This window comes from Stegodyphus dumicola, chromosome 4 (genome assembly GCF_044657685.1).
Source record: "Stegodyphus dumicola isolate Sdum_Otavi_A_Nest chromosome 4, ASM4465768v1".
NCBI lineage: Eukaryota > Metazoa > Arthropoda > Arachnida > Araneae > Eresidae > Stegodyphus > Stegodyphus dumicola.
In genome coordinates, this window is record NC_140771.1 from 23,242,712 (window position 1) to 23,265,789 (window position 23,078).

The 23,078-nt window shown below is 31.2% G+C and overlaps 1 protein-coding gene across 1 annotated transcript in view; it reads left to right on the top strand.

Moving 5' to 3' along the window:
- The window catches only part of mEFTs (elongation factor Ts, mitochondrial), a 28,379-nt gene extending 6,136 nt beyond the window's left edge, over positions 1 to 22,243 (top strand). Inside the window, exons 2-6 of the mRNA XM_035356689.2 lie at positions 6,322 to 6,469; positions 6,560 to 6,688; positions 8,847 to 8,966; positions 11,101 to 11,302; positions 21,650 to 22,243. Of these exons, the coding sequence (XP_035212580.1) occupies positions 6,322 to 6,469; positions 6,560 to 6,688; positions 8,847 to 8,966; positions 11,101 to 11,302; positions 21,650 to 22,098 (1,048 nt within the window). The 3' untranslated portion in view covers positions 22,099 to 22,243. The remainder of the gene's footprint in view (positions 1 to 6,321; positions 6,470 to 6,559; positions 6,689 to 8,846; positions 8,967 to 11,100; positions 11,303 to 21,649) is intronic.
- Positions 22,244 to 23,078: the final 835 nt, after the last annotated feature.

A 23,078-nucleotide genomic window follows, 5' to 3' on the forward strand; every position in this document is an offset into this window, starting at 1 on the left:
GAGCATCTAGCAGGTGATAGTGCAATTTGGCTCTTCCACTCCCAATTTTGATGGAGACCACCCGGGGGGGGCAGGTCGAATGATCTCCCACCTCTCCTCCTTTTCACCAAACCACACGAGAGGACTTTCGGCTTGCAGCATATTTAGAGTGTTGCCATTCCGCACCGAAACTATACATTTACAAACATCCATGCCTTCTCCGGGATTTGAACCTTGACCTTTGGTATGGCAGTCAGCGACGCTAACCACTATACCGGTTGGGCATTATTTAATGCATATATATATATATATATATATATATATATATATACAGTCAAAAGTCGTTAATCCGGACTCGTCGGGACTTCGGCGATTCCGGATTATCGATTTTTCCGGATTATAGATCATCAGTTTAAATCTGGTAAGATGGCATGCAGAAATTACAAAATTAAAAATATGAAACCGTAATTTATGAAATAAAGAACAATTATGATCTAAAGGGTATCAAAATTTACAAAAAGAAAAAGCTTAATATTTATTTGTTTACTTTATTAAACATTTCCTTCAATGTAAGTTGCTTCGTTTCATGTGATAATACTTTCTCTTTAATTCTATTAAACAGACATAATTTCTTGTTTAGTTACAAAGTTCCGCTGTTCAAGTCCTATATTGCTGTGTTGAGAATACCGACTAATTTATCAATCGAAATGTTTTCATTTTCAATAACCTCTGGGTCACTTTCTTCACTATCGGAAGCGAATTATAATGACGAGGAACTTGATTTAACTCATATCAAAGGCGGAGTACATCGAGATGAAATACTACACTTAGTGCGGAATTATAAACCAAATAAAATAAAAACATCTGCCCTGAAGATAAGGATAGTGCTGAGAGATCAACTTCCAATCCGCGGCGTGAAATTGATAAACAAATTTCGGATTTCAAAACATACTTTCGCTTTGTTAGATACAAATTACATATTAGTAAATATATATCGGAAATTCTATTTGACATAATCTTTCTAATCTATCATAATCTAATAATGACGTTTCTGCCCCCCCTCTGCCGCAGAGCAGCGTGAAATTGATAAACAGATTTCGGATTTCAAAACATACTTTCGCTTTGTAGTAAATATATATCGGAAATTCTATTTGACATAATCGAAAGTTCAAGCTTACTTTTATAAAATTGCTCTAACAGTCTGCAAAAAATAATAAGCCGGATCTAATTCGAAGATTAAGGAACAACGCAATCTGCAACATTAACTGAATTAGATAACATTAGCTTAGCGTATAACTCCGTTACACATTAAACGCGCATGCGCACAAACATATTCGCAGCCGTAAGGGTCTTACGCGCTCTCGTAAACGCCTGTGCGCATGCGTGAACGCGGCGCATGAGCAGAAAGTTTGTAGCTTTGAGGTCCGGATTATAGATCATTCCGGATTATGGGTGTTCGAATTAACGACTTTTGACTGTATATATAATTGGTAAAAGTATAGTTTAGGGTACCCCTTGGCAAAACTTGACAATTTTTGGCGGCACATGGATACCAATTTTGTACAATTCTTTAACTCATTATTTTGGCTTGCAAAGCGGTGATTTTTGCCACCGCTACAGAAAGCCAAAACAACTTGACAAACAATTGAACAAACTTGGTTTCCATGTGCACATCGACTTATTTTCACTTTAAAAAAATCCCCGAATTGCACAAAAATGGCATTGTACACTTCTTTGACTTTATCCATGTACACGTCGACCTATTTTCACTTAAAAAAATCCCCGAATTGCACAAAAATGGCATTGCGCACTCTTTTAACTTTTTCCATGTACACTTTGACCTATTTTCACTTAAAAAAAATCCCAGAATTGCGCAAACTTGCATTGCGCACTCCCTCTACTTTGTCCATGTACACATCGATAGATTTTCACTTAAAAAGTCAAAGAAGCACCAAATTCTACAATATAGGCAAACAAAAAATACATAATTTCATTAAAATACATTTTAAACCAAACAATAAAATAACATAAAAAAAAAGGGAAAAACATGTTATACATTTAAGCACTATCAAAAGCAAATATTCACTTACCATGATTTTCGAGTTCGCTTCGTACACCCAGAGCCACGTAAAAATCAAAATATCAATCATACTTAAATGACTTTTTTCAAACCAGGTACTCTTTCTGATCGAACGCTTCACATAGTGACCATCTGAACCTTTCTTCCTACAAACTCATTCAAATCCATCTAAACGGTTTGTACGTTCGACTAGACGCATATCCTTCCTACATACAGGACATTTATAATGGCTACTAAGTAAACCTTCATTTACACACCAGTCAGTTAAAGCTATTTTCCCCTTTCGCTCCAAATCGTACAGAAATTTCAAATTAATCTTACTACATTCGGCCATTCTACCGTCTAAAGAATCAAACCAACACACACCCCAAAAATGCTTACAAAACATCCCATGATTCAAAATTTCCCAAAATCATGCCCCCGATTACGTCACAATAGGGTTTCCATAACATTCAACTACTCAGGCTACCATAAGTGAAACAACAATTTGGCGATAAATCAAACAACTTCGCCATAATACAAGGGGTACCTTAAAGTCTACTCTACCCATATAATTTATATACTAATGCATTATTTAGTATATTATCCCCTTTCTAGATCTTCAAATAGTGAATTACACACAGGATTAAACTCTGACAAAACAAGGAACTTCAAATTTATTACTAATAAATTAATTGTACTTTAAACATTTCCAAAAAAGTAATTAGTAATACAGTAATGAGTCAAATACAACTAATCAGAAATCTTTGTACAAATACACTAGATACTTACAAGTATATTGAATAAGTAGAGATTTTGCTACTTATTCAAGTTCTTAAAAATAATCTAGTATCTGATAAATTTATTAATTTTTATCTTAAAAAAGCAGGCATTAAATAATTAATATAAATCTAATTGATGGGGTTATTTATAATTTATTCCTAAAGCTTCAAAAGGCAGAATCTGTTGGATGTATGTCAGTTGAAGATTTTTAAATTTTGTAGTTTCTGTAACTTTTTGTATATGCTAAATTATTCGTTTCTTCTGACATTCTAATCTTTTTACTAACTAATGGGCATATTTCAAATTTCTAAAACTAATAAGTAGCCCTTTACTAGTGAAGATTTCCCATTCTTTGTTCAATTTAGACCATTAGCCAGAAATAAATTAATTTCTTCTGTTGATAAAATCAGTGGCGTAGCTAGGGTGGGGCAAGGGGGGACATCTGTCCCTGGGCGCAGCATTCAGGGGGCGCCAAATTGATGTTACGAAATTTTGGAATGAAATGCTTTCCGTTCTTGGCACAGAGAAAGGGGCGCAAAATCTTCAGTTGTCCCCGGGCGCTGAAAACTCTAGCTACGCCTCTCGATGAAATTTTACTAAGCCACAAGTTTTTCTCACATACTTTATGGTAGCTTGCACACTACTTCATTTTCAACCTCCCAAAAATAGCATCCCACATGTTACCAACTCCTTCCTCTTCCCCTAAATACTATAACTGTATTGCATTCCATCACTACAAGCATTGATTGTTACAGCCACTTTGTCTCTGATTCAAATTTTGCAAACAAGTAAGTTAATTCCTTTCTGGGCAAATTTTAAGCACTTTGTATTTAAATACCTGCCTTATTGATTCTGTGCATAATATCAATAAGGCACTTTCTAATTAACTACGTCATCAGCATTATGCAAGCTCTGTGACAGAGATTGATCTACAAATGGTGCAATCCAGAAAAATTATTACTGCTTTAGAATACAGAGAGGAAATACCCAAATTAAAAATGAGTAATTAAGAAGCTATTGCTAAATTAAATTATAAAGCTTATTTGCATATTTTTATCTTATATATATATAGAAACTTTAGTACTTAGAGTATATATAGTACATGAGTGTAATTACATATTGATAAAATATGTAACCATAGTCTTAAAGTATTATTATAAGTTTTAAAGTCTGCATTTAAAAAATGCAAATAGTTGAAATTTTTTTAGAATTTCCTAAAAAAACATAAAGAAGTTCAAAATTATTTACTGTAACCAAATAATACTACCCATATATATCTGCCAAAACAATGAATGAAATTTTCGGAACTCTTATGTTATCAGGAATGGATCAAAATATTTATGTAAATATGTATATGCACACACATACATATGTACATACATATAATATGTGCATACATGAACACATATATCCATACATACATGCAAACATATATGCATTTCTGAATCCAGTCCCAATAATAGATTACCAAAATTTTCTTATTTAGCTTATCCCCCTTTTTTTTAAATTATAAGGCAGTTGTTAATTCCTTATATAATAAAAGATTATGAACATAACAATTTTAACAGAAACTACCATATTCATAATATGTAATGACTTAAAAATTCAATAGGCATGAGTATTGGATTAATTCTAATTATGAATGTTTGGTTAAAATAGCAATTATTAAGAATTTCTTGCTTTAAAGTATGCTGATATGTAGCATACATTTCTTTGTTTCATTCCTTAAATATTTGAAGTTTAAATCCCGATCTAAAATGTAACATAATTTATTTAACTTAATATTCTAACTGTATGAAGTGGTGATTCTAAATAGACATCAGAGATTTTTTGAAACCTTTATTGTTTTGTAAATCTGTGAATTATAGATATATGCATAAAGAAGCTATGTTCCTTCATTTATTTTAGCTCAGTCATGAAGTAAATAAGATTCCTAATTTATATTGGCTTACTTTCTTAGCACCTGAGCAAACTGGCTGCTGGATATAATATTTATAGTTTTTCCCAAGTATAGCATGATTATGAGCTAGTTTGCCTTGCGAGGAATTCTCGGTTGATCTTTGGATTATGGTAACTTGGCGATTTCTTGGCAAAAATTTCGCGACCAACTCTGCTACAGCAACCCTCTATTTTTTTTTTTTTTTCCGCCGCCATTTTGTCTTCACGAAGTCAACACGTTTCTTTTCTTTTTATTTACTGAACACTTTTTCCAACAATCTACTAGCCAAATTACACTTATACTAGAAATTTTATCTAACAAAACTGCTTAATCATGACAAATATTCACTGCAAAATTGGGAAAAAGTGCACAATCGCAAACTCCTTGCGCGTTTTTCACAATAACATATACACATAAACCATGTACACGTCGACTTATTTTTACTTAAAAAAAAACATCCCAGAATTGCACAAAAATGGCATTGCGCACACTCTTCACTGTATCCATGTACACTGCTTTTTTCTCATAAATTAGAAAAATTTCACGAAAATACATGACAATTTTCTGAATGTTTAAACCCGGTAAAAAGAACATATATGAAATTACCTTAGCGCGAAAAAGTATATACCCTTTCCAAATATGAACATTTCCACGTATTAAATAAATAAAATATCCAAAAACTTTTACCTCTAAATTATCTATTATATTATAAACGTCACTAACGAATTCATACCGCAAACATTACAAATGCTTAGTGTCAAATATTTAAATTATTTCCATGCACGTTTACTTCAACTAAAACGTATACCAAATTCCTACAAACATAAAATTCACAAAATAACTATCATTTAATTAAAATATCACTAAACCATGTACACGTCGACTTATTTTTACTTAAAAAAACATCCCAGAATTGCACAAAAACGGCATTGCGCACGCTCTTCACTATATCCATGTACACTGCTTTTTTCTCATAAATTAGAAAAATTTTACGAAAATGCATGAAAATACTCAACGTATACTACTCAAACATATTCCAAGATACAACAAACATATAACTCACAAAATCATGATCATTAAATTAAAATATAATTAAATTAAAAAAACACTACTTAAAATATAAATAAGCACATACATTAAATTAATAAAAATTAGATTACAATCCTAATTACTTTAAACTAAATCATTGCTAATAACAATTTATTTAATAGCAATAGCCTGTCGTGATAGTGATAACAAGTGCACACTGTGCATGCATTGCTGCCAATAAATACGGATACCCTAAGGAAAAGGCTTAACAAATGCGCAGAGACTGTCTTTTAAGTGGTATACGTTTAAAGTCTTGAAAGAAAGAAAAATTTTTATTGTGTATTATGTGTCATTCTCTGTGTTATAATGATGTTCTTGATGAATGAAGTGAATATTTAGTGTGCTGTTGACAATGACGATTCACATAATGGTAACTTCTGGATATCGTTAAATTAGGTTTTATGCAACGTTTGCAATGTTTTGCTATAGATTTATTATTTGAATTTATTAATTGTGCTTTAAAATTCTTTAGGTTAATAAGTCGGAGGTTTTTTCATGCAAGTTGTGCAAATATGTCATCTGTTAAGAGTTCAGCTTTAAGTAAACTGCGAAAATCTACTGGCTACTCCATATCAAATTGCAGGAAAGCTCTGGAACTTTTCAGTGATGATATTTCTAAGGTATATGAGTTCCTTTCACCATATAGTATCAATACAAAACCATTATTATATTTATTTAGATCATGAAAAGTAATGAAGTGCATTTTGTAGGCTGAGGAATGGTTGCATGCTGAAGCTAAACAGAAAGGCTGGTCCAAATGGGCCAAAATGCAAAGTAGATCTGCTGGACAAGGTCTCATTGGTGTATTCGCTAGAAATTCAGTAGGCGTTATGGTAGAAGTAAGTGTTTTATATCTAATAGTACAATATTAAAACAAAAAAGTATATATATATATATATAATTACAAAACAATTCTTTTGTCTTTTGAAAATAAAACACAAACATGCCTAATATTTTCACGCATTAAGCTGCAGAAAAATTGTCTTTAAAGACATAAAAAAAATTAGAACTAAAAAATATATATATATTGAATAGCCAGAGCATTTTTCCACCTGTCCTTGAATGTCAGCAGCCCACTTGTGGAAGTGAAGTGTATATGATGATATTAGAAAGATTTAAATCTAGTGTAAGGGAATCATGGTTGTGATCAAAATGTTTTGTGCTGTCATCATTAAGTAAAGCCCCAAAGTTAGGTGAGCTTGACAATGAATGAGTATCACACCTTCAAAGGAACATTTTGGAAACCCCAAATGTGGGCTTTTCTTGTGTTGCTATAGCTAATATCAACAGAAATGCCATATTAAATGTGAAATGAGCAATAAAGCAAGGTGTCAGCAATCCATACATTTTCAAAGTCAGCAGATACTACCATAGACTGTTACATTTGGTAAAGTGACATTAGCATGATTTCATTGCTCAATTGGGTACTAATTTTTTTGCAGGGCAAAGCAAGAGTATTTTAAAGCATACATTTCATCACACATTGTTGGTATGGTTCTCCACTGTCCCCAATCCACCAAGGCTCCGTTACTCATATCACATCATCATCATTAATGCCTGCAGTGTGTACATGAGCATCATCATTGGACCACTGAGCAGAAGAAATATATTGCCTGGTCAAATAAATCCTATTATTCTTGCATTATCTTGATAGCAAGATCAGAATTCATTGCTTGGCCAGGGAACAACTGCTGAACTAGGATTGAACCAACCTTGGATACTGCAGTTGTCATGGATAAAACCATGAATGTATTGCATAACATCCATTTATGGTAACTGGACTTTTCCAATAGAGCAGTGCCTCCCACTACAACATAAGAATTATTTTTGTATGCCCAGTTTTCAAGACTATTGTTGCTGAAATCAGCCTGCCCTCCCCAATCTAACTACCTTATTCCCAATCCACCTGAGTGTCGGAAGGACATCAAGGGATGGTTTCTCTGAGCTCATGATACACTGCCATGTAATTTACATAAACTTATGGTGTGTAAGAAACTACCTATTGCTTATTGTAAATTATATATTATAAATTCAGTTCATATAAAGAAAACATATAGCATTTCTTTAGTAACAAATCTGCAAGAAGAATATTTGGTTAAATTCCTAATGCAAATTTTAAGTACTTTTTACTATATGATTTTCATAACAATCTGCATGTTTGTGATGAACTAAATTATTATGCAACAATAAAAATTTTTTTGCGTGGAGAAATTGTACTTACATATTAATGCAACCACCTTGGTGAAATCTGGCAGTTTTTTTTTTGCTGGTTTTCGTAACTTTTTTTTTTTTAATTCCAGGCTATCAACATCTTCAGTATGTAGAAAGAAATTATACTTTGGCAATTTGGAAAACAAATTTAATTATTAAGTAAGGAATATGTGATACATTAAAAAATAAAACAATTACACTTTTTGTTCTGAAACAGAAGGAATTCATTTCTAAGGAAAAATTTCATAGTTTCAAGGGGATGTAGTCATCTTTTTGTTTACCTGTTAAGAATTTAGTTTTAATTTATTAATGTAAAAAATTATCTTTATATAAGCTTTGCCATTTATCAACATTTTCTTGTTTAATTCATATAACACATTAAAAAAATTTAAATTCAAATAAATGTATATGCATTTTTCAAGTTTTGAAAAGGAGGAATGATCATTTAACAATCGTAAAAGGGGTGCTGGAACAAAAAAGATTAAAAGCCACTGCTTTAGAGATTTTGCAGCAAAATTCTGTATTCCTGCAGAAAAGGTAAATTTCGCAAATCTGTATTGTAAAATTAAGATAAAAAATATCACAATATGTTTATAAAAACTGTTGCAACTTGGAATACAACAAAAAGAGCACATATGAAAAGGACAACATTCCTGAAGGATTGTTACGAGCATGATTGCCAGACTAAATCTTAGGAGAAGTTTATATCAAAATCATTACTTAATATTGAATAATTCAAAATTTCTCTTGCAATTTTGTTCAAGTTATTTATTTCTGTATTTTTAGGTAAACTGTGAAACAGATTTTGTAGCTCGAAATGCAGAATTCCAGCTATTTGTTGAAAATGTGTTATCTGGATGTATAAATCACATTACTGCTTATACTTCAGATAAAGACATCACAAAGGTAATTTTAAAAGGACTTATAATTAAATTAAAACATTAACCAATCAGGAATTATAATTTCTGAATTAATTTATCACACTTTTCAGTTTGCAGAGTTGCCAACTCCCAGTTTTTGACCACTTTCCAGCCAAATCGATTTACAATATATTTCTCCCAACTTTTCTTATTCTTAAAATTTCTCACGACTTTTATGAAACTTGGCTTAACTCTTCATTATATGAACAAAAAAAAAAGTGATTTTGGACATCTCAAAGCAATTCAATTTTATCTAGATTATATCCAAAGCAAAACCTTGTGAATCAGATGAAAATTTCTGCTTTGTGAGTGAGAGCACCAAAAACGTCATTCTCCAGTTCTCCAATGGGCATCGAGCTCCACTGCATGTCATCTGGCATATATCAGCCAATGAGCACAAAGCAAGCTCAAGGCTGTTATTTGTATGTTCTTTAGTTATTTCGTTCATCTTGTGCTGAGTTGTGTTATTTCCTCAAGGAAATGTAATAAATTTGCAATGTGTACCGCCTGTCGTTGCAATTTTTTTATTTCGCATGGTGGAAGGGCAGATGTTCTCAAACATGTGCGTACACAAAAACACAAGGACAACATAAGTTGTTTTGAAAAAATGAAAAATTAAATTTTTCTTCGGAAACAAAGGACCAAAAAGTTATTAATGCAAAATGTCTGTTCTCTGCCTTTTTACTGGAGCACAACCAGCCACTGAATGGATTGGATCACGCTGCAGCTTTATTTAGAAAAATGTTTCCCGATAGTGAAATCGCTAAGAAATACTCAAGTGCAAGGACCAAAACAGGTGCAATTGTTAAAGAAATGGGTTTAAAAAATAAATCTTCAGTTATTGATTGCATTAAAACAGCTCTGTTCTGCCTCTTTATGGAAGCAATAATACCGATTCAAAACTTTATCCAATTGTTGTTTCTTTTCTTAATCCAGAGTCTTTGAGAAATTGAGTGAAGTTTACTTTCTGTCCCCACTTTAGAAGGACATTCGACAGGCTTTAATATAGCACAGCTAATTAGTAAAACTTTAAAACAAAATGCAGTCCCTCTGGATAATTGCTTAGCACTCGGTGCCAATAATGCACCAGTAATGATGGGCTTGAAGATTGGTGTTGCAGGCATCTTAAGAAAGGAAAATTGAGATTTGCAGATTATGAGGTGCACCTATCACCTCTTAAATTAAGCAGCTGAAAAAGGCTGAAAAGGCAGCTTCTTTACCAATAAATGTGGATGAACACATTGCTGATATTTATTATTATCTTGAAAGGAATTCTAAAAGGAAGGAAAAACTGAAACAGTTCCAACAGCTGCATGACTAATATTAGTGATGACGCGTTAGAAAAATTTTTATTAGCGAAAGCAGGCCTACATGGCAATTGCTATGAAAATTATGAAGTTTCTTTCTTAACAAAAGCAAAATTTGCCGCTGTTCATAACATTTGTACGAAAACTGATTAAAGTGTCTTTTTGTTTTGTTTTGTTGTTGTTTTTTTAAACGATGCAAATAATAAAAATGTTTTTTATGTGTAAGGTATTTTTGTGTTGCTTGCATTTAAGAATTAGTAACTATTTAAAGTTAATTCATTATTAAAAACTATATTTTTTATCATTTAAAAAGTCTTTTTAACATTGTGAAAAATCTGATTTCTTAAAAAAATCTCCTGATTTTTGAGTTTTATAGGTTGGCAAGTATGAGTTTGTATTTAGCTACAATATTAATTCATATGAATATGCATGTATATTGCCCTTACTCTGTGTTATAAGCTAATATTTTTGTAAGACTAAATAAATTAGACTAGCAATTCAACAAAATAATCTGTTAGTATCCTTACAAAAATAACTTGAATTAACATGAGTGTAAAAATATAGGTAAATAATTTGCTGTAATCTTTGCATAAAATTAAAACAAGTTTTTCAGGAAAATTTGAAGACTTGAATTAACAATGCCTTCTTACTCCATATTAGCAGATTTTAGCAATGTAGTTATTAGTAATAATAATAACAGTATTAATAATATTATAATGTATGGATTTTAGTCATTTGGATTACCATTTTTCCAAATACGTATTAATACTAAGAAATTCAACAATATTCATCTCATTGTTTTCTATCTTTCAGGCAGTGTTAAATGAGATGCAACTTAATGAATTAAAATACCATTCTGGAACAGTTGGTGAACTAGTTGCTTCTGCAATCAACAAGTTTAATGAAAAGACGGTAACAAAACGTGCTGTCTGCTTTAAAGTGAAAGATAATATATATTTAAGCAGTCTTTCACATCCTAGTACTGCTTGCCCTAATATACCTGGGGCAACCTTAGGTACAGTTTTATATTAAATATATTTTAACTTTTTTCACCTTTTGCCTTTCTCTCCTCTCTCTTTCTTTTATGCCTGTATTTATTTTATCTATATTTAAAACATTTGTTTTTAATTTTTCAGCAAAAGTGAAAATTACAAACTGTACATATGTTAAAATATACAAAACTTACATCTGCAGAGTTGCCAACTCTCCCGATTTAGGCAGGAGACTCCCGATTTTCGACCGCTCTCCCGCCAACCCGATTTACGATATATTTCTCCCGACTTTTTCTTATTCTTAAAATTTCTCACGATTTTTATGGAACTTGGCTTAATGCTTTGTTATATGAACCAAAAAAAAAAAGTGATTTTGGACGTCTGAAAGCAATTGAATTTTCTCTAGCTTATATCTAAAACAAAACCTTGCGAATTAGATAACTTCTGCTTTGTGAGTGAGAGCATATATGTATTCAGAAAGGTCGTTCTCCAGTTCTCCAATGGACATCGTGCTCCACTGCGTGTCATCTGGCATATGTTAGCCAATGAGGACAAAGCAAACTGTTATTTGGATGTTCTTTAGTTATTTCGGTCATTTTGTCCTGAGTTGTGTGAGTACACATGCCTTCGGGAAATAGTTTTAGAAATTATCATCTTTTGTTATGTCTGTGAGAAAGGTGAAATACTCATGTACGTTTCAAAAATCCTACACAGTTGACTTTCCTTCCATTATTTCCTCAAGGAAATGTAATAAATTTGCAATGTGTACCGCCTGTCGTTGCGATTTTTTTATTTCGCATGGTGGAAGGGCAGATGTTCTCAAACATCTGCGTACACAAAAACACAAGGACAATGTGAATTGTTTTGAAAAAAAATGGAAAATTAAATTTTTCTTCAGAAACAGAGGACCAAAAATTTATTAATGCAGAATGACTGTTCTCTGCTTTTTTGCTGGAGTACAACCTGCCACTGAATGCATCGGATCACGCTGCAGCTTTATTTAGAAAAATGTTTCCCGATAGTGAGATCGCTAAAAAATATTCAAGTGCAAGAACCAAAACAGGTGCAATTGTTAAAGAAATGGGTTTGAAAAATAAATCATCAGTTATTGATTGCAATAAAACAGCTCCGTTCTGCCTCTCTATGGATGGAAGCAATAATACCAATTCAAAACTGTATCCAATTGTTGTTTCTTTTTATAATCCAGAGTCTTCAGAAATTGAGTGCAGTTTACTTTCTGTCCCCACTTTAGAAGGACATTTGACAGGCTTTAATATACCACATCTAATTATTAAAACTTTAAAAGAAAATGTAGTCCCTCTGGATAATTGCTTAGCACTTGGTGCTGATAATACACCAGTATTGGTAGGCTTGAATACTGGTGTTGCAGGCATCTTAGGAAAATTCAGATTTGCAGATTATGAGGTGCACCGGTCACCCCTTAAGTTTAGCAGCTGAAAAAAGGGAAGCTTCTTTACCAATAAACGTGGATGAACACGTTGTTGATATTTATTATTATCTTGAAAGGAGTTCTAAAAAGAAAAAAAAATTGAAACAGTTCCAACAGCTGCATAACAGCAGTTTACAATTAGAGAACTTGGATGAAATTATAAAATCAGCTAAGATTGACACCCAGTGGAGTTTAATTAGAAAACTGAAAGATGCTGATGGAATTTTGAAATATAGTGAACTGTCTAGAATTATGTTGGCCATCTTGACATTTCCCCATAGTAATGCAGAGTGTGAGAGGATTTTCAGTGTTGTTGCAAAAACGAGGACTAAATTTAGATCTAATATTTGTGATGACACATTAGAAAAACTTTTATTAGCGAAAGCAGGCCTACGTGGCAATTGCTATGAACAAAATTATGACGTTTCTTTCTTAAAGAAAGCAAAATCTGCCACTGTTTATAACATTTGTACAAAAACCGATTAAAGTTTTTTTTTTTTTTTTTTTGCTTAAACGGTTGCAAGTAATAAAAATGTTTTTTATGTGTAAGGTATTTTTGTGTTGCTTGCATTTAAGAATTAGTTACTATTTTAAATTAATTCATTATTAAAAACTATATTTTCATCATTTAAAGTCTTTTTAACATTGTGAAAAATCTCCCGATTTCTTAAAAAAATCTCCTGATTTTTTAGTGTCATAGGTTGGCAAGTATGCATCTGTAAAGAGAACCTCTTTTCGCTGAATGGTTACATATGGGCATTTCATGCAAAAAGTTAGCAGCTCAAATCACAGCATGCATAATTTTTTAAGGTACTTTTTCATTTGGCCGGCACAATTTTCCATTTCGCCGGCGCAAGCGATAAAGTCGCTGAAAATGGTACAACCGATGCCAAACCGAATATCCTCGCTGATAACCTTTCACGCCCACATTTTCAAAACAAGTCGCTGCTATTTTTTATCAGATTGATAGTTTCTTTTCTATTTTTATCAGATTGATAGTTTCTTTCAATACTGGTATACAGTTACATAGAATTTTTTTTTATTATAATATTGAAATAATTCTTGCATTTAAACTCGTATTCCATACTAAGATTTAACTTGAAATCATGTAGATAATAGCTGAGAGAATCAGATTTTTGTAGCGTAGTTTACATGAGATGAGATCATTTGGGATCACGTAATATGAACCGGTGAATCAACATGTTGTACCATGAAAGCATAGTAAATTCTTAAATTAACGTCTTTTTACAAATATGTCAAAAATGGATGAAAAGCCAATGAAAATTTGGGATTAGCTCAGGACATAGGAAGAATCTGTCAGATTCTTTTAAGCAAAAGGCGTTTTGCCTAACATTGCTATTTGTGATAATAATCATAAAATTAAATTATATTTCAGAGACGAAATTCAATGGCGCTGCAACCTTTCAACTTGCCGCAGTAAAAGAAATATATGGAAAGGCACATGGTTTAAATCATCGAGATTGAGTTTTTTGAAGTGTGTAAGATTTATTTATGATTGGAGTGAAGAATTAACTTCAGTTAAATGATGTGAAAAGCAGTTGGAAATCAGTCACGGTTGTGGATTGGAATACCTACATGCAAGAGGTTTGTGTGGATTCTTTACTTAAACGTCAACAACGCAAAATAGGAGGACCTGATATGATCGTTGAAGTGGATGAAAGTATGTTCATGAAGCCAAAAAACAATGTGGGGCGGATTTTACCAAAATAGTGGATCTTTGGTGGAGTTTGTCATGAAACAAACGAATGTTTCCTTGTGAAGGTGCCAAACTGATCCATGACTATTATATTAGAGGCAATAAAGGAAAATATTGAAAAAGGAACTACAATATATGATTGATAGAAATCATATTGCACTGAAAAACTGGAAGAGGAAAGTTTCAAACATATCAAAGTGAACCATAAATATAATTTTGTAGATCCAGAAACTGGAACTCGCAAACAAAAAATAGAAAGATTATAGGGTAGTGCCAAATGGCGGAATAAGAAACACAGAGGAACGGCACATCACCATCTGGAAAGTTACCTCGCCGAATTTATGTGGCAAAAGGACACGAAAGACCCATTTGAAAAAATTTTTAAACGATATTAAAATATATATGCCTCCAAAATAAAAAAATTCTTAGAACTAACATTTGTTAAAAATTTTTATGTGTACACTGTGTGTTGTTGCCAATAAAGTCTCCTTGACGAGATTTGCGCTGGCGAAAAGTACCTTTTTTAATTTACTATAACATGTATTGATAGAAATATTTTGAAGAAATAATATGGAAAATTAATATTTTGTGGAGTATTAAATGAAAGGTAAAATAACAATCTGCATTATACATTTTTGTTTCTTTATGACAGGCATGTGATGTATATTTCTACAAAGAATTTAGAAATATCAATGTATACATTTTTTAGTTGCTTCTATCACCTAATGAGAACATACCATCAAGATAAATGATATATCAAAAACTGAATATCACTGTTTTCTGAGCAGTTGTCGAAATACATAACGTTATGAAATTTGTATTTATTTAGCTATTTTTAGTAGAATTTGTAATTAAAATTGTTTTATATTCCCGTGCAATGCAGCATGAGACTTATTTGAAGAGAAAGCTACACCGGAAATATTAAAATACAGGAGCATGTACATTTAACATTTTAATAAATACGTATCTCGTAAGTGTACTCCTTTGCTATCCAGAAAAAGCGAGAAAATACCAGAATGTTCTTGTGCTTGATAAAAAAGCTTATAAAAGCTTGAGGAAAACATCTCAATTCTGTTGTTGTTTACTATAGCGAATTCGTGGTGAGATCGGATTAGCTTTCTTTGTGTTTTTTAATTGAGTTCTATTAAACATTTTAGTAGTTTAAAATATAACTACTGTGAGATATTGTACGAATACCTCTGATGAAATTTCGGTATTTTGTTTTATTTCTTGGAATAAGAATAAATTTTATTAACTTTTAACATACATGAAATGTGTTTTTTCTCTTGAAATTTTCAAGAAATGAAAATTCACTTTTGAATTTTTCCTGCATTGTAATTTTTTTAAAAAATACTTTATAAATAAATTTTCTTGCAAAATACACAGGATTTGAAACCTAAAGTACCTATATATGTTCTAGTATACCATAGTATGCTTTGTGGAAAAAACAGACTCAAGCTATATACAATTTAAACTCAGTTTTCTCATTTATGTTTGAATGATGTAAGCTAGATTTTGCTTTTAAAGTCTATAATTACAGAGAGTTCAAGCAAAATCAATGCCACTAAGGTCATGTACTTCCTTTATTTAAAAAAAAAAAAAAAAAGTTTCTTGAACCCCCCCCCCCCCAAATTATGCTGCATATGAGAAATACTGTGAAACCACCCACATGAGAAAAGCATTCCTTAAAAATAGAAATTATAGATATCAAATTCAATTACTATTTAATGAAGAACAACAAATAATTAAAATCTGACTTTATTATGGTAAATAATGTACTAGAGTCAACTTCCAGTTAATCAAAATTATATTTGAGATAATGTCCACAGTTGATTTAAAATCAAGCTGTTAAGAAAAAGCAGGAAACAGGAATAACCAGTAGTGAGTTATGAAAATTTTAACAATTCTTTATCTTATAAAAACAAAATGTCAAATTCAGATTTTATTTTTTACAAAAAAGCAAACATAAATAATTCTACATGAACAGGAAAACATTTTTAAAAAATCCATCAAATAAAAAATAAATTTATTGTACTTTCTTATTATTATGGTCTACATATTTTTTTTAAACTAAGTTGGCACTTGTTCATTAATTAAGTCGTTAAAAGTAGAGAATACACCTCTCTCACAAAACTATTTGATCAACAACTTCCACTGCATAAGGATAAGTAAATCGCTGCTCTATTTGAAACCACCGAACTAGGTGCTAAAATGTATACTTTTCAATAAAGATGTACTATCGAAACAGCTAACTTCTTCTCTGTCATCATTGGATGCCTTACTTACTGATGCCAAGCTTCTTCATTCCTGTGCCCGACTGCCAAAATATCACATGTATATGTTGTAATATTGTAAAGTTATATTACTTTTAATTTTGGCAACTTATGCAGTATTTTGAATCTGAAAAGTAAACAAGGTAATAAAACACAATTTACAAAATAGTTCTTAGCAAAAGCAAAATAGTTATGTAATTAATTAAAAATGTCCTCTTTTTAATTTTTTTGTGGTTAGAGGTTTCTGTATGCAGTTGTCTCAGAATATGCATCATCTTTCTGTGTCAAATGATTTTACACATTTTCCTCTCCCCCCCCCCTCAAAACATTTCTGGCATATTGCTGTTACAAGATTAGTAGGGGTAATTTTTCTTTAGGATTTTAGGCATTGGAACTTGAAAAGTTTAGAAGGATTTGAAGGCAACATTTATAGATCCAAAATTCTAGAATATTCTAGAAAAATGTGACATAATGAAAAATGTCGTCATGGTATTAACATATGGGTGTATTTTACAGAAAGTTTGTGGTGAATTTCTTACTTTTGGAAGAACAATGAAAATTGTTCTTCCAAAAGTATTTGAATATAAATTCCAAAAAATATTTGAATGTTTTACTTCTGACACTAGAAGTTTTTTTTTTTTTAACATGTTTTTCTTTTCGCTACTTTTCAATAGACAAATGCATGGAAAATATCAAAAATGACTGTAATCTCATCACGTAGACAGACATTTATAGAAAGGAGTTTTTCTGTTTATAAAGAAATTGAAAACAAACTTTTAAAAGCTTCATCTTGTATGTCATACAGAAGGCCGGTACTAGACATTTTCCCCCTTGATGCAATCTCTGTGGATATTAAGTTCTGCTACCTAGTGCCTTCCTATATTTTGCTCTCAGTGCCTCTCCTAAGTTCTATAAGTTTTTCTAGATTTCTAGATTTTTTCCTCGGGTCACTAAATTCTAAAAATTCAGCCACATTGGCTCCATAACTGGGCCTTATCATGTATCATTTCATATTTATTTTGAATGTTCATATTACTAAAGAAATAAAATTAGAAGCTTTTTCTGTGCATGTAGTCTTTAGAATAAGAGAAATCTTTAATTAAGTCCAAAAATTCTAAAATGAAGAGGAAAATGTATTGAAGAAAGAAACTGAATACATGCAGAGAAAGAAAAGCATTCTTCAAAGATATGTATAGTTATTATAATATAAATTAACCACTTGTGTATAATTTCAGTCTTTACTGTAACTTCCCTTTTCCTTTTCCTCGCCAGAATGCAAAATTAGTTAGTTTCTAAACTGAGGTTTCTGAATTGTAAAACAGAGTGTGTTTCTGGCTTCGGCGTGCATGCTGCATTAGTTCCTGCCAGCTCTGATAATTTGCAATTATTCATCTTTGCATTATCGTTACATTTGAATTTCTTATGATGATAGAGTTCAGCTTAGCTTAAAATTAAATTGACTGCTAGTCCACATTTTAGTCTGTTTCTGTTTAACTACATCACCACGAGCTATAGTTTATTTTGTTAGCATAAGAACGTGCCTTTATGTTCTAAGTAGTTGTTTTTTTTTTTTTTTTTTTTTTTTTTTTTTTCTAAATAAGAGGTTTATTTAAACCTTTATCTGACTTTGTAGTTACTTTCAGACATAGCGATAATTTGCTTCATCTCTGTCAGGGTTATGGACTATTTAACTTTCACCAGTTCATGCAAAACCTCATAGGTACATTCTTGAGAAATTAACAAGTTAGGAGATAAAGCATGCAGAAACTAGTGGGAACATTGTTTTGCATATTGAAATCAATTTCTAATTGTTAGAAAATATGTTTGAGAAGGGCATTGATATAAATTAGCTAAAATGTCTGCGAAGGCTTCAAATTAAAAAGACACATAAATATTTTGTTGTGTGTTGTTACAAAACACTAATATTTTGTGGATTTTAATGTGTAATTAACCTAATATTGTTTATGAATCAAAGGCATAAATTACATAACTGAAATGTTATTAGATTGTGATTTTAATGATATTTAACAAACATTTAAAAAAAATTATTGTGGCTATGTAAATTTAGAATGACTGAAAGTATCTAACTACTGAACTTAATTATTTGTAACTAACTGCTTAGCCTTTAAAATTATATCTACATGTTAAAGTGATTTATTGCCTTTCATTAATCCTTACTGTGATTTATAAGGTACAGCACAAAAATGAAAAAATTATCTAAACCTTATTCTCTGCATCTAGTGAGATTTAAAATAATACAAAACAACTTGTCACCTGTGGTTCTTTAGTAGCTTATTGGTACCTTAAATTATATTAACTGAAGCTCTACACCAGCGTTTATTAAAATATACCTACTATTTACTAAATCTCTAGGCTGAGGAAGTATGTGACAAAATGAGACAAAAGAAAAAAATCAGTATTTAGTTAACTGTTTGCAAAACATAAATAAAATGTCACTAATCTTCTTTCAAATATGTTCAACTATTGTAAGTGTAAAATATTAAATGCTACTTGATAAATTTGATTTAAAGTTGACTTTTATTTTCAATTTTGTTTTACAATTATATTTAATAATAATGCATCATACTTACAGATCTATTTTAATCTTAGGATGGTATTATAAAAGTGAAGTTCAGGCACAGATAATATCTTTAACTGAATTTATTCAGTTTGCTATATTATTATTTGCCAATAGGTCCTTAAATTTCTCATTAATAGTCCTTAATTTCTGTGTGCAGAAATGTGTATGAACACTGATTGTGCTCTGGCTCAATTACAATCATACATTGGCTCAATATCCATAAAATATTCACAATATACTATTATATATTCTCATTGCAACATGTTTCTTTTAAAGAAATAATATTGTGATAGTTACCAGTAGTATATTCATGACTAATTTTTATTTTTTATTCAATTTAAATCAGGATCAGATCCTAAGGTCATTACCATCTTCAAGGGTATGCACTGCTGCACTTCTCGTTGGTGCTAATAGATGGTGACATGAGCAAGCAACCACATACCAAACAGCTACAATACCTGAAGCACCAGGGTCTCTCGCACCACGTGATCGCTACAATGGTGATCCAGATGTGATTTTGAATTCCTATGAATTTTAGAATGTTGGCATTATAGAAAAGACTAAACAGCAGTTTAATCAATTTCTTCATATTATGCCACAAATATCACTTAGTGATTAGCTTTCTTGAGTCTGAAATGCGAGCATGAGAAAGATAAGTGAATCTGCTGAAAAATTTTAGAGGAAAAAGATTCAAGAATGACCAAACGAGGTGTACCTGTGTTCATATTGAAGTAAAGAGCAACATTATCTAAAGAAAAATGTTTCTCTGGTTTCTCCAGAAGTTATGCTTCAGATAACCTTTTGTAATCAATATGTTGATTATCAGAAACTGCATCTATTTCTACTCTGGATAAGGTGTCAGCAATGATGTTGTCCCTACCTTTGATGTATCATATATCAGTAGAATATTGGCCAATAAAATCAAGGTGGTTAAGTTGTCATTGAAAAAATTTTGGGGGTTTTTCTTCTGTGTAGATTGTAAAAGACTTCAAGCATGTGCTGAAAATTCTTGATTTAAAACCCAATCATTCTTGATCATAGGTTGACCACTTCCTTTGACTTTTACCGAGTTTAACGGATAGAAATGCAATCAATTTCCAAACTGAATTACACAATTGCATTAATGCATCAGTACAATTTCAAAGTAGTGCCAGGAACTGGACGTCTGAGAAGGATTGCCTCGGTGATTACCTTTTTTGCATTGGTAAATGCTTAGCTCCGCTGTGCCATTTGAGAGGGTGTTCTTTTATTTTACTTGGCTATGGAAGTTTCTTTTTATTGATGTGGCTTTCCAATAACCTATTTCAGAGAGTTAAAACAGGTGAAGCTCTTGGAACAAAACGTCTATAAAAGTAAAAAATGCCAAGAAACAGTTTGGTTTGGGGAAATTTTGAATGGCTTTCACCGTGCGAGATAAAGGTTTAAATCCTGATCAGATACATGAAAACCTATATATTTCAAAGATGTTAAACTAATAATACATTTAGATACATGTATAATTAACCCATAATTACTTAACTTTTCAAAAAGGGCTTTCAGATGTACTATGCTCAGTTTTGTTTTTTGATCCAGTGAAGCTTAATATTTATTTGTTTACTTTAGTAAACATTTCTTTCAATGTAAGTTTTTAAGTTGCTTCATTTTTTGTGCTAATACTTTCTCTTCAATTCTATAAACAGACATAATTTCTTGTTCAGTTACAAAGTTCCACTGTTAAAATCCTGTAATTGCTGTGTCGAGAATACCGACTAACTTGTCAATCGAAATTTTTTTCGTTTTCAATAACGTTCTCTGTTACTTTCTTCACTATCGGAAGCGCACATGGGTAAACGCTTTACTGGCTTTACGCGCATGCATAAGTTTGTGGCCTTGAGGTCTGGATTATAGATCATTCCGTATAATGGACGTCCAGATTACGGACTTTGTACTGTATAAAGCCATCTCGAGAACCACTTAATGCTTGCATATTTGAAACAGTAAGAATTCTTGAATTCCATGTACCAGGTAGCTAAAATACCAGAACCCACTGAGGTCTCTCGCACCATGTAATCACTACATGTTCTTACTGTAACCACATTTTTCAGATGATAAAATAAGTTGAAAAAGAGAGAGGGGAATACAGTAATTATCAATATTTTTCTTTTAGATGATAAGAATTAAATATGACTAAATACTTGTTACTATTTAATTTTAGAAAAAATTAATATTGTGTTGCGAGAGTAAAGTTTTTTGAAATTTATATTAATTTTTTTTTTAATCTAAAAATATATTTAGAGAATTTAAACTTTTAGTGTTTGCATTTTTAGTGTTATTTACTGTAATCATGGTTAATATTTATTATTCTTATAGGAAAATATGGAGCTTTATTAGCATTCTCAAAAGACAATATCAAATCTGACATCAATCTGAATGAATTAGGATTAAATCTTTGTCAGCATATAATTGGCATGAACCCAACCATTTTAGGCCAGATGACTGAAGAGGATCTGTTATCTTTAAAATCTACACAAAATATTCAAGGTGATTCTTCCAAAACTCAAAAAAAAGATTCACAATCAAATGATTCTGTGGAGACATCAGAAGATAAAGCTGATGAAGAAGCTGATATTCAATATGTGTCTAATATGAAAGATTCAAATGAAACACGTATGCTGTACCAGCCATATTTACTCGATTCCAGTATGACTGTTGGTGAAATTTTATACAACTCTGGAATAGAACTGCTACATTTTGAACGCTATGAATGTGGAGAAAGTCAAGCAGAAAATGTTGAAACAGCAGAATGCGCTAGTGCTTGACTATTATAAATTGGTTTTTCGTAAGACAATACAATCATGTTATGATTCTATTCACAATATTTGATTGAAAAAATGTTATTAAAATAAGTTGAAAGCATTAGGTTATAAAAATGTTCTATAAAATAAATATTAGTTTATACTGAGATTTTATTTTGTTGAAAAGCAGATAAAGATATAACAAAAACAGAACATGTGTACTATTTTCAGATAACATCCATTTACAATGCAACTTATTTTCAGTAGCATCAAAAACAAAAATATAATAAAGATTTTCATTATGATAGATTTCAAGTTACTTACAATAACTCTACCTATTCATTATTTATTACTAAATAAGAGTCTATGCTATTGATATTTAAATTTTAATTAACATCCAAATGTGCTTCATATATCATATAAGTATTTCTTGTATTGATCTTGTATCATATATCTTTAAATGCATTACGAGAATTGGCAATTTTTAACATGACCAGAATGTCACACAAAATTGCAAAAAAAAATTCTGAGAAAAAAAACTTCACAAGATGTACCTCTTTTTATTCCCTTGTACGAAGTAAAAAGGAAGTACAGTCAAAAGTCGTTAATCCGGACTCGTCGGGACTTCGGCGATTCCGGATTATCGATTTTTCCGGATTATAGATCATCAGTTTAAATCTCGTTAGATGGCATGCAGAAATTCTAAAATTAAAAATATGAAACCGTAATTTATAAAATGAAGAACAATTATGATCTAAAGGATATCAAAATTTGCAAAAAGAAAAAGCTTAATATTTATTTGTTTACTTTATTAAACATTTCTTTTAATGTAAGTTGCTTCGTTTCATGTGATAAAACTTTCTCTTTAATTCTATTAAACAGACATAATTTCTTGTTCAGTTACAAAGTTCCGCTGTTCAAGTCCTATAATTGCTGTGTCAAGAACACCGACTAATTTTTCAATCGAAATTTTTTCGTTTTCAATAACCTCTGTCACTTTTCTT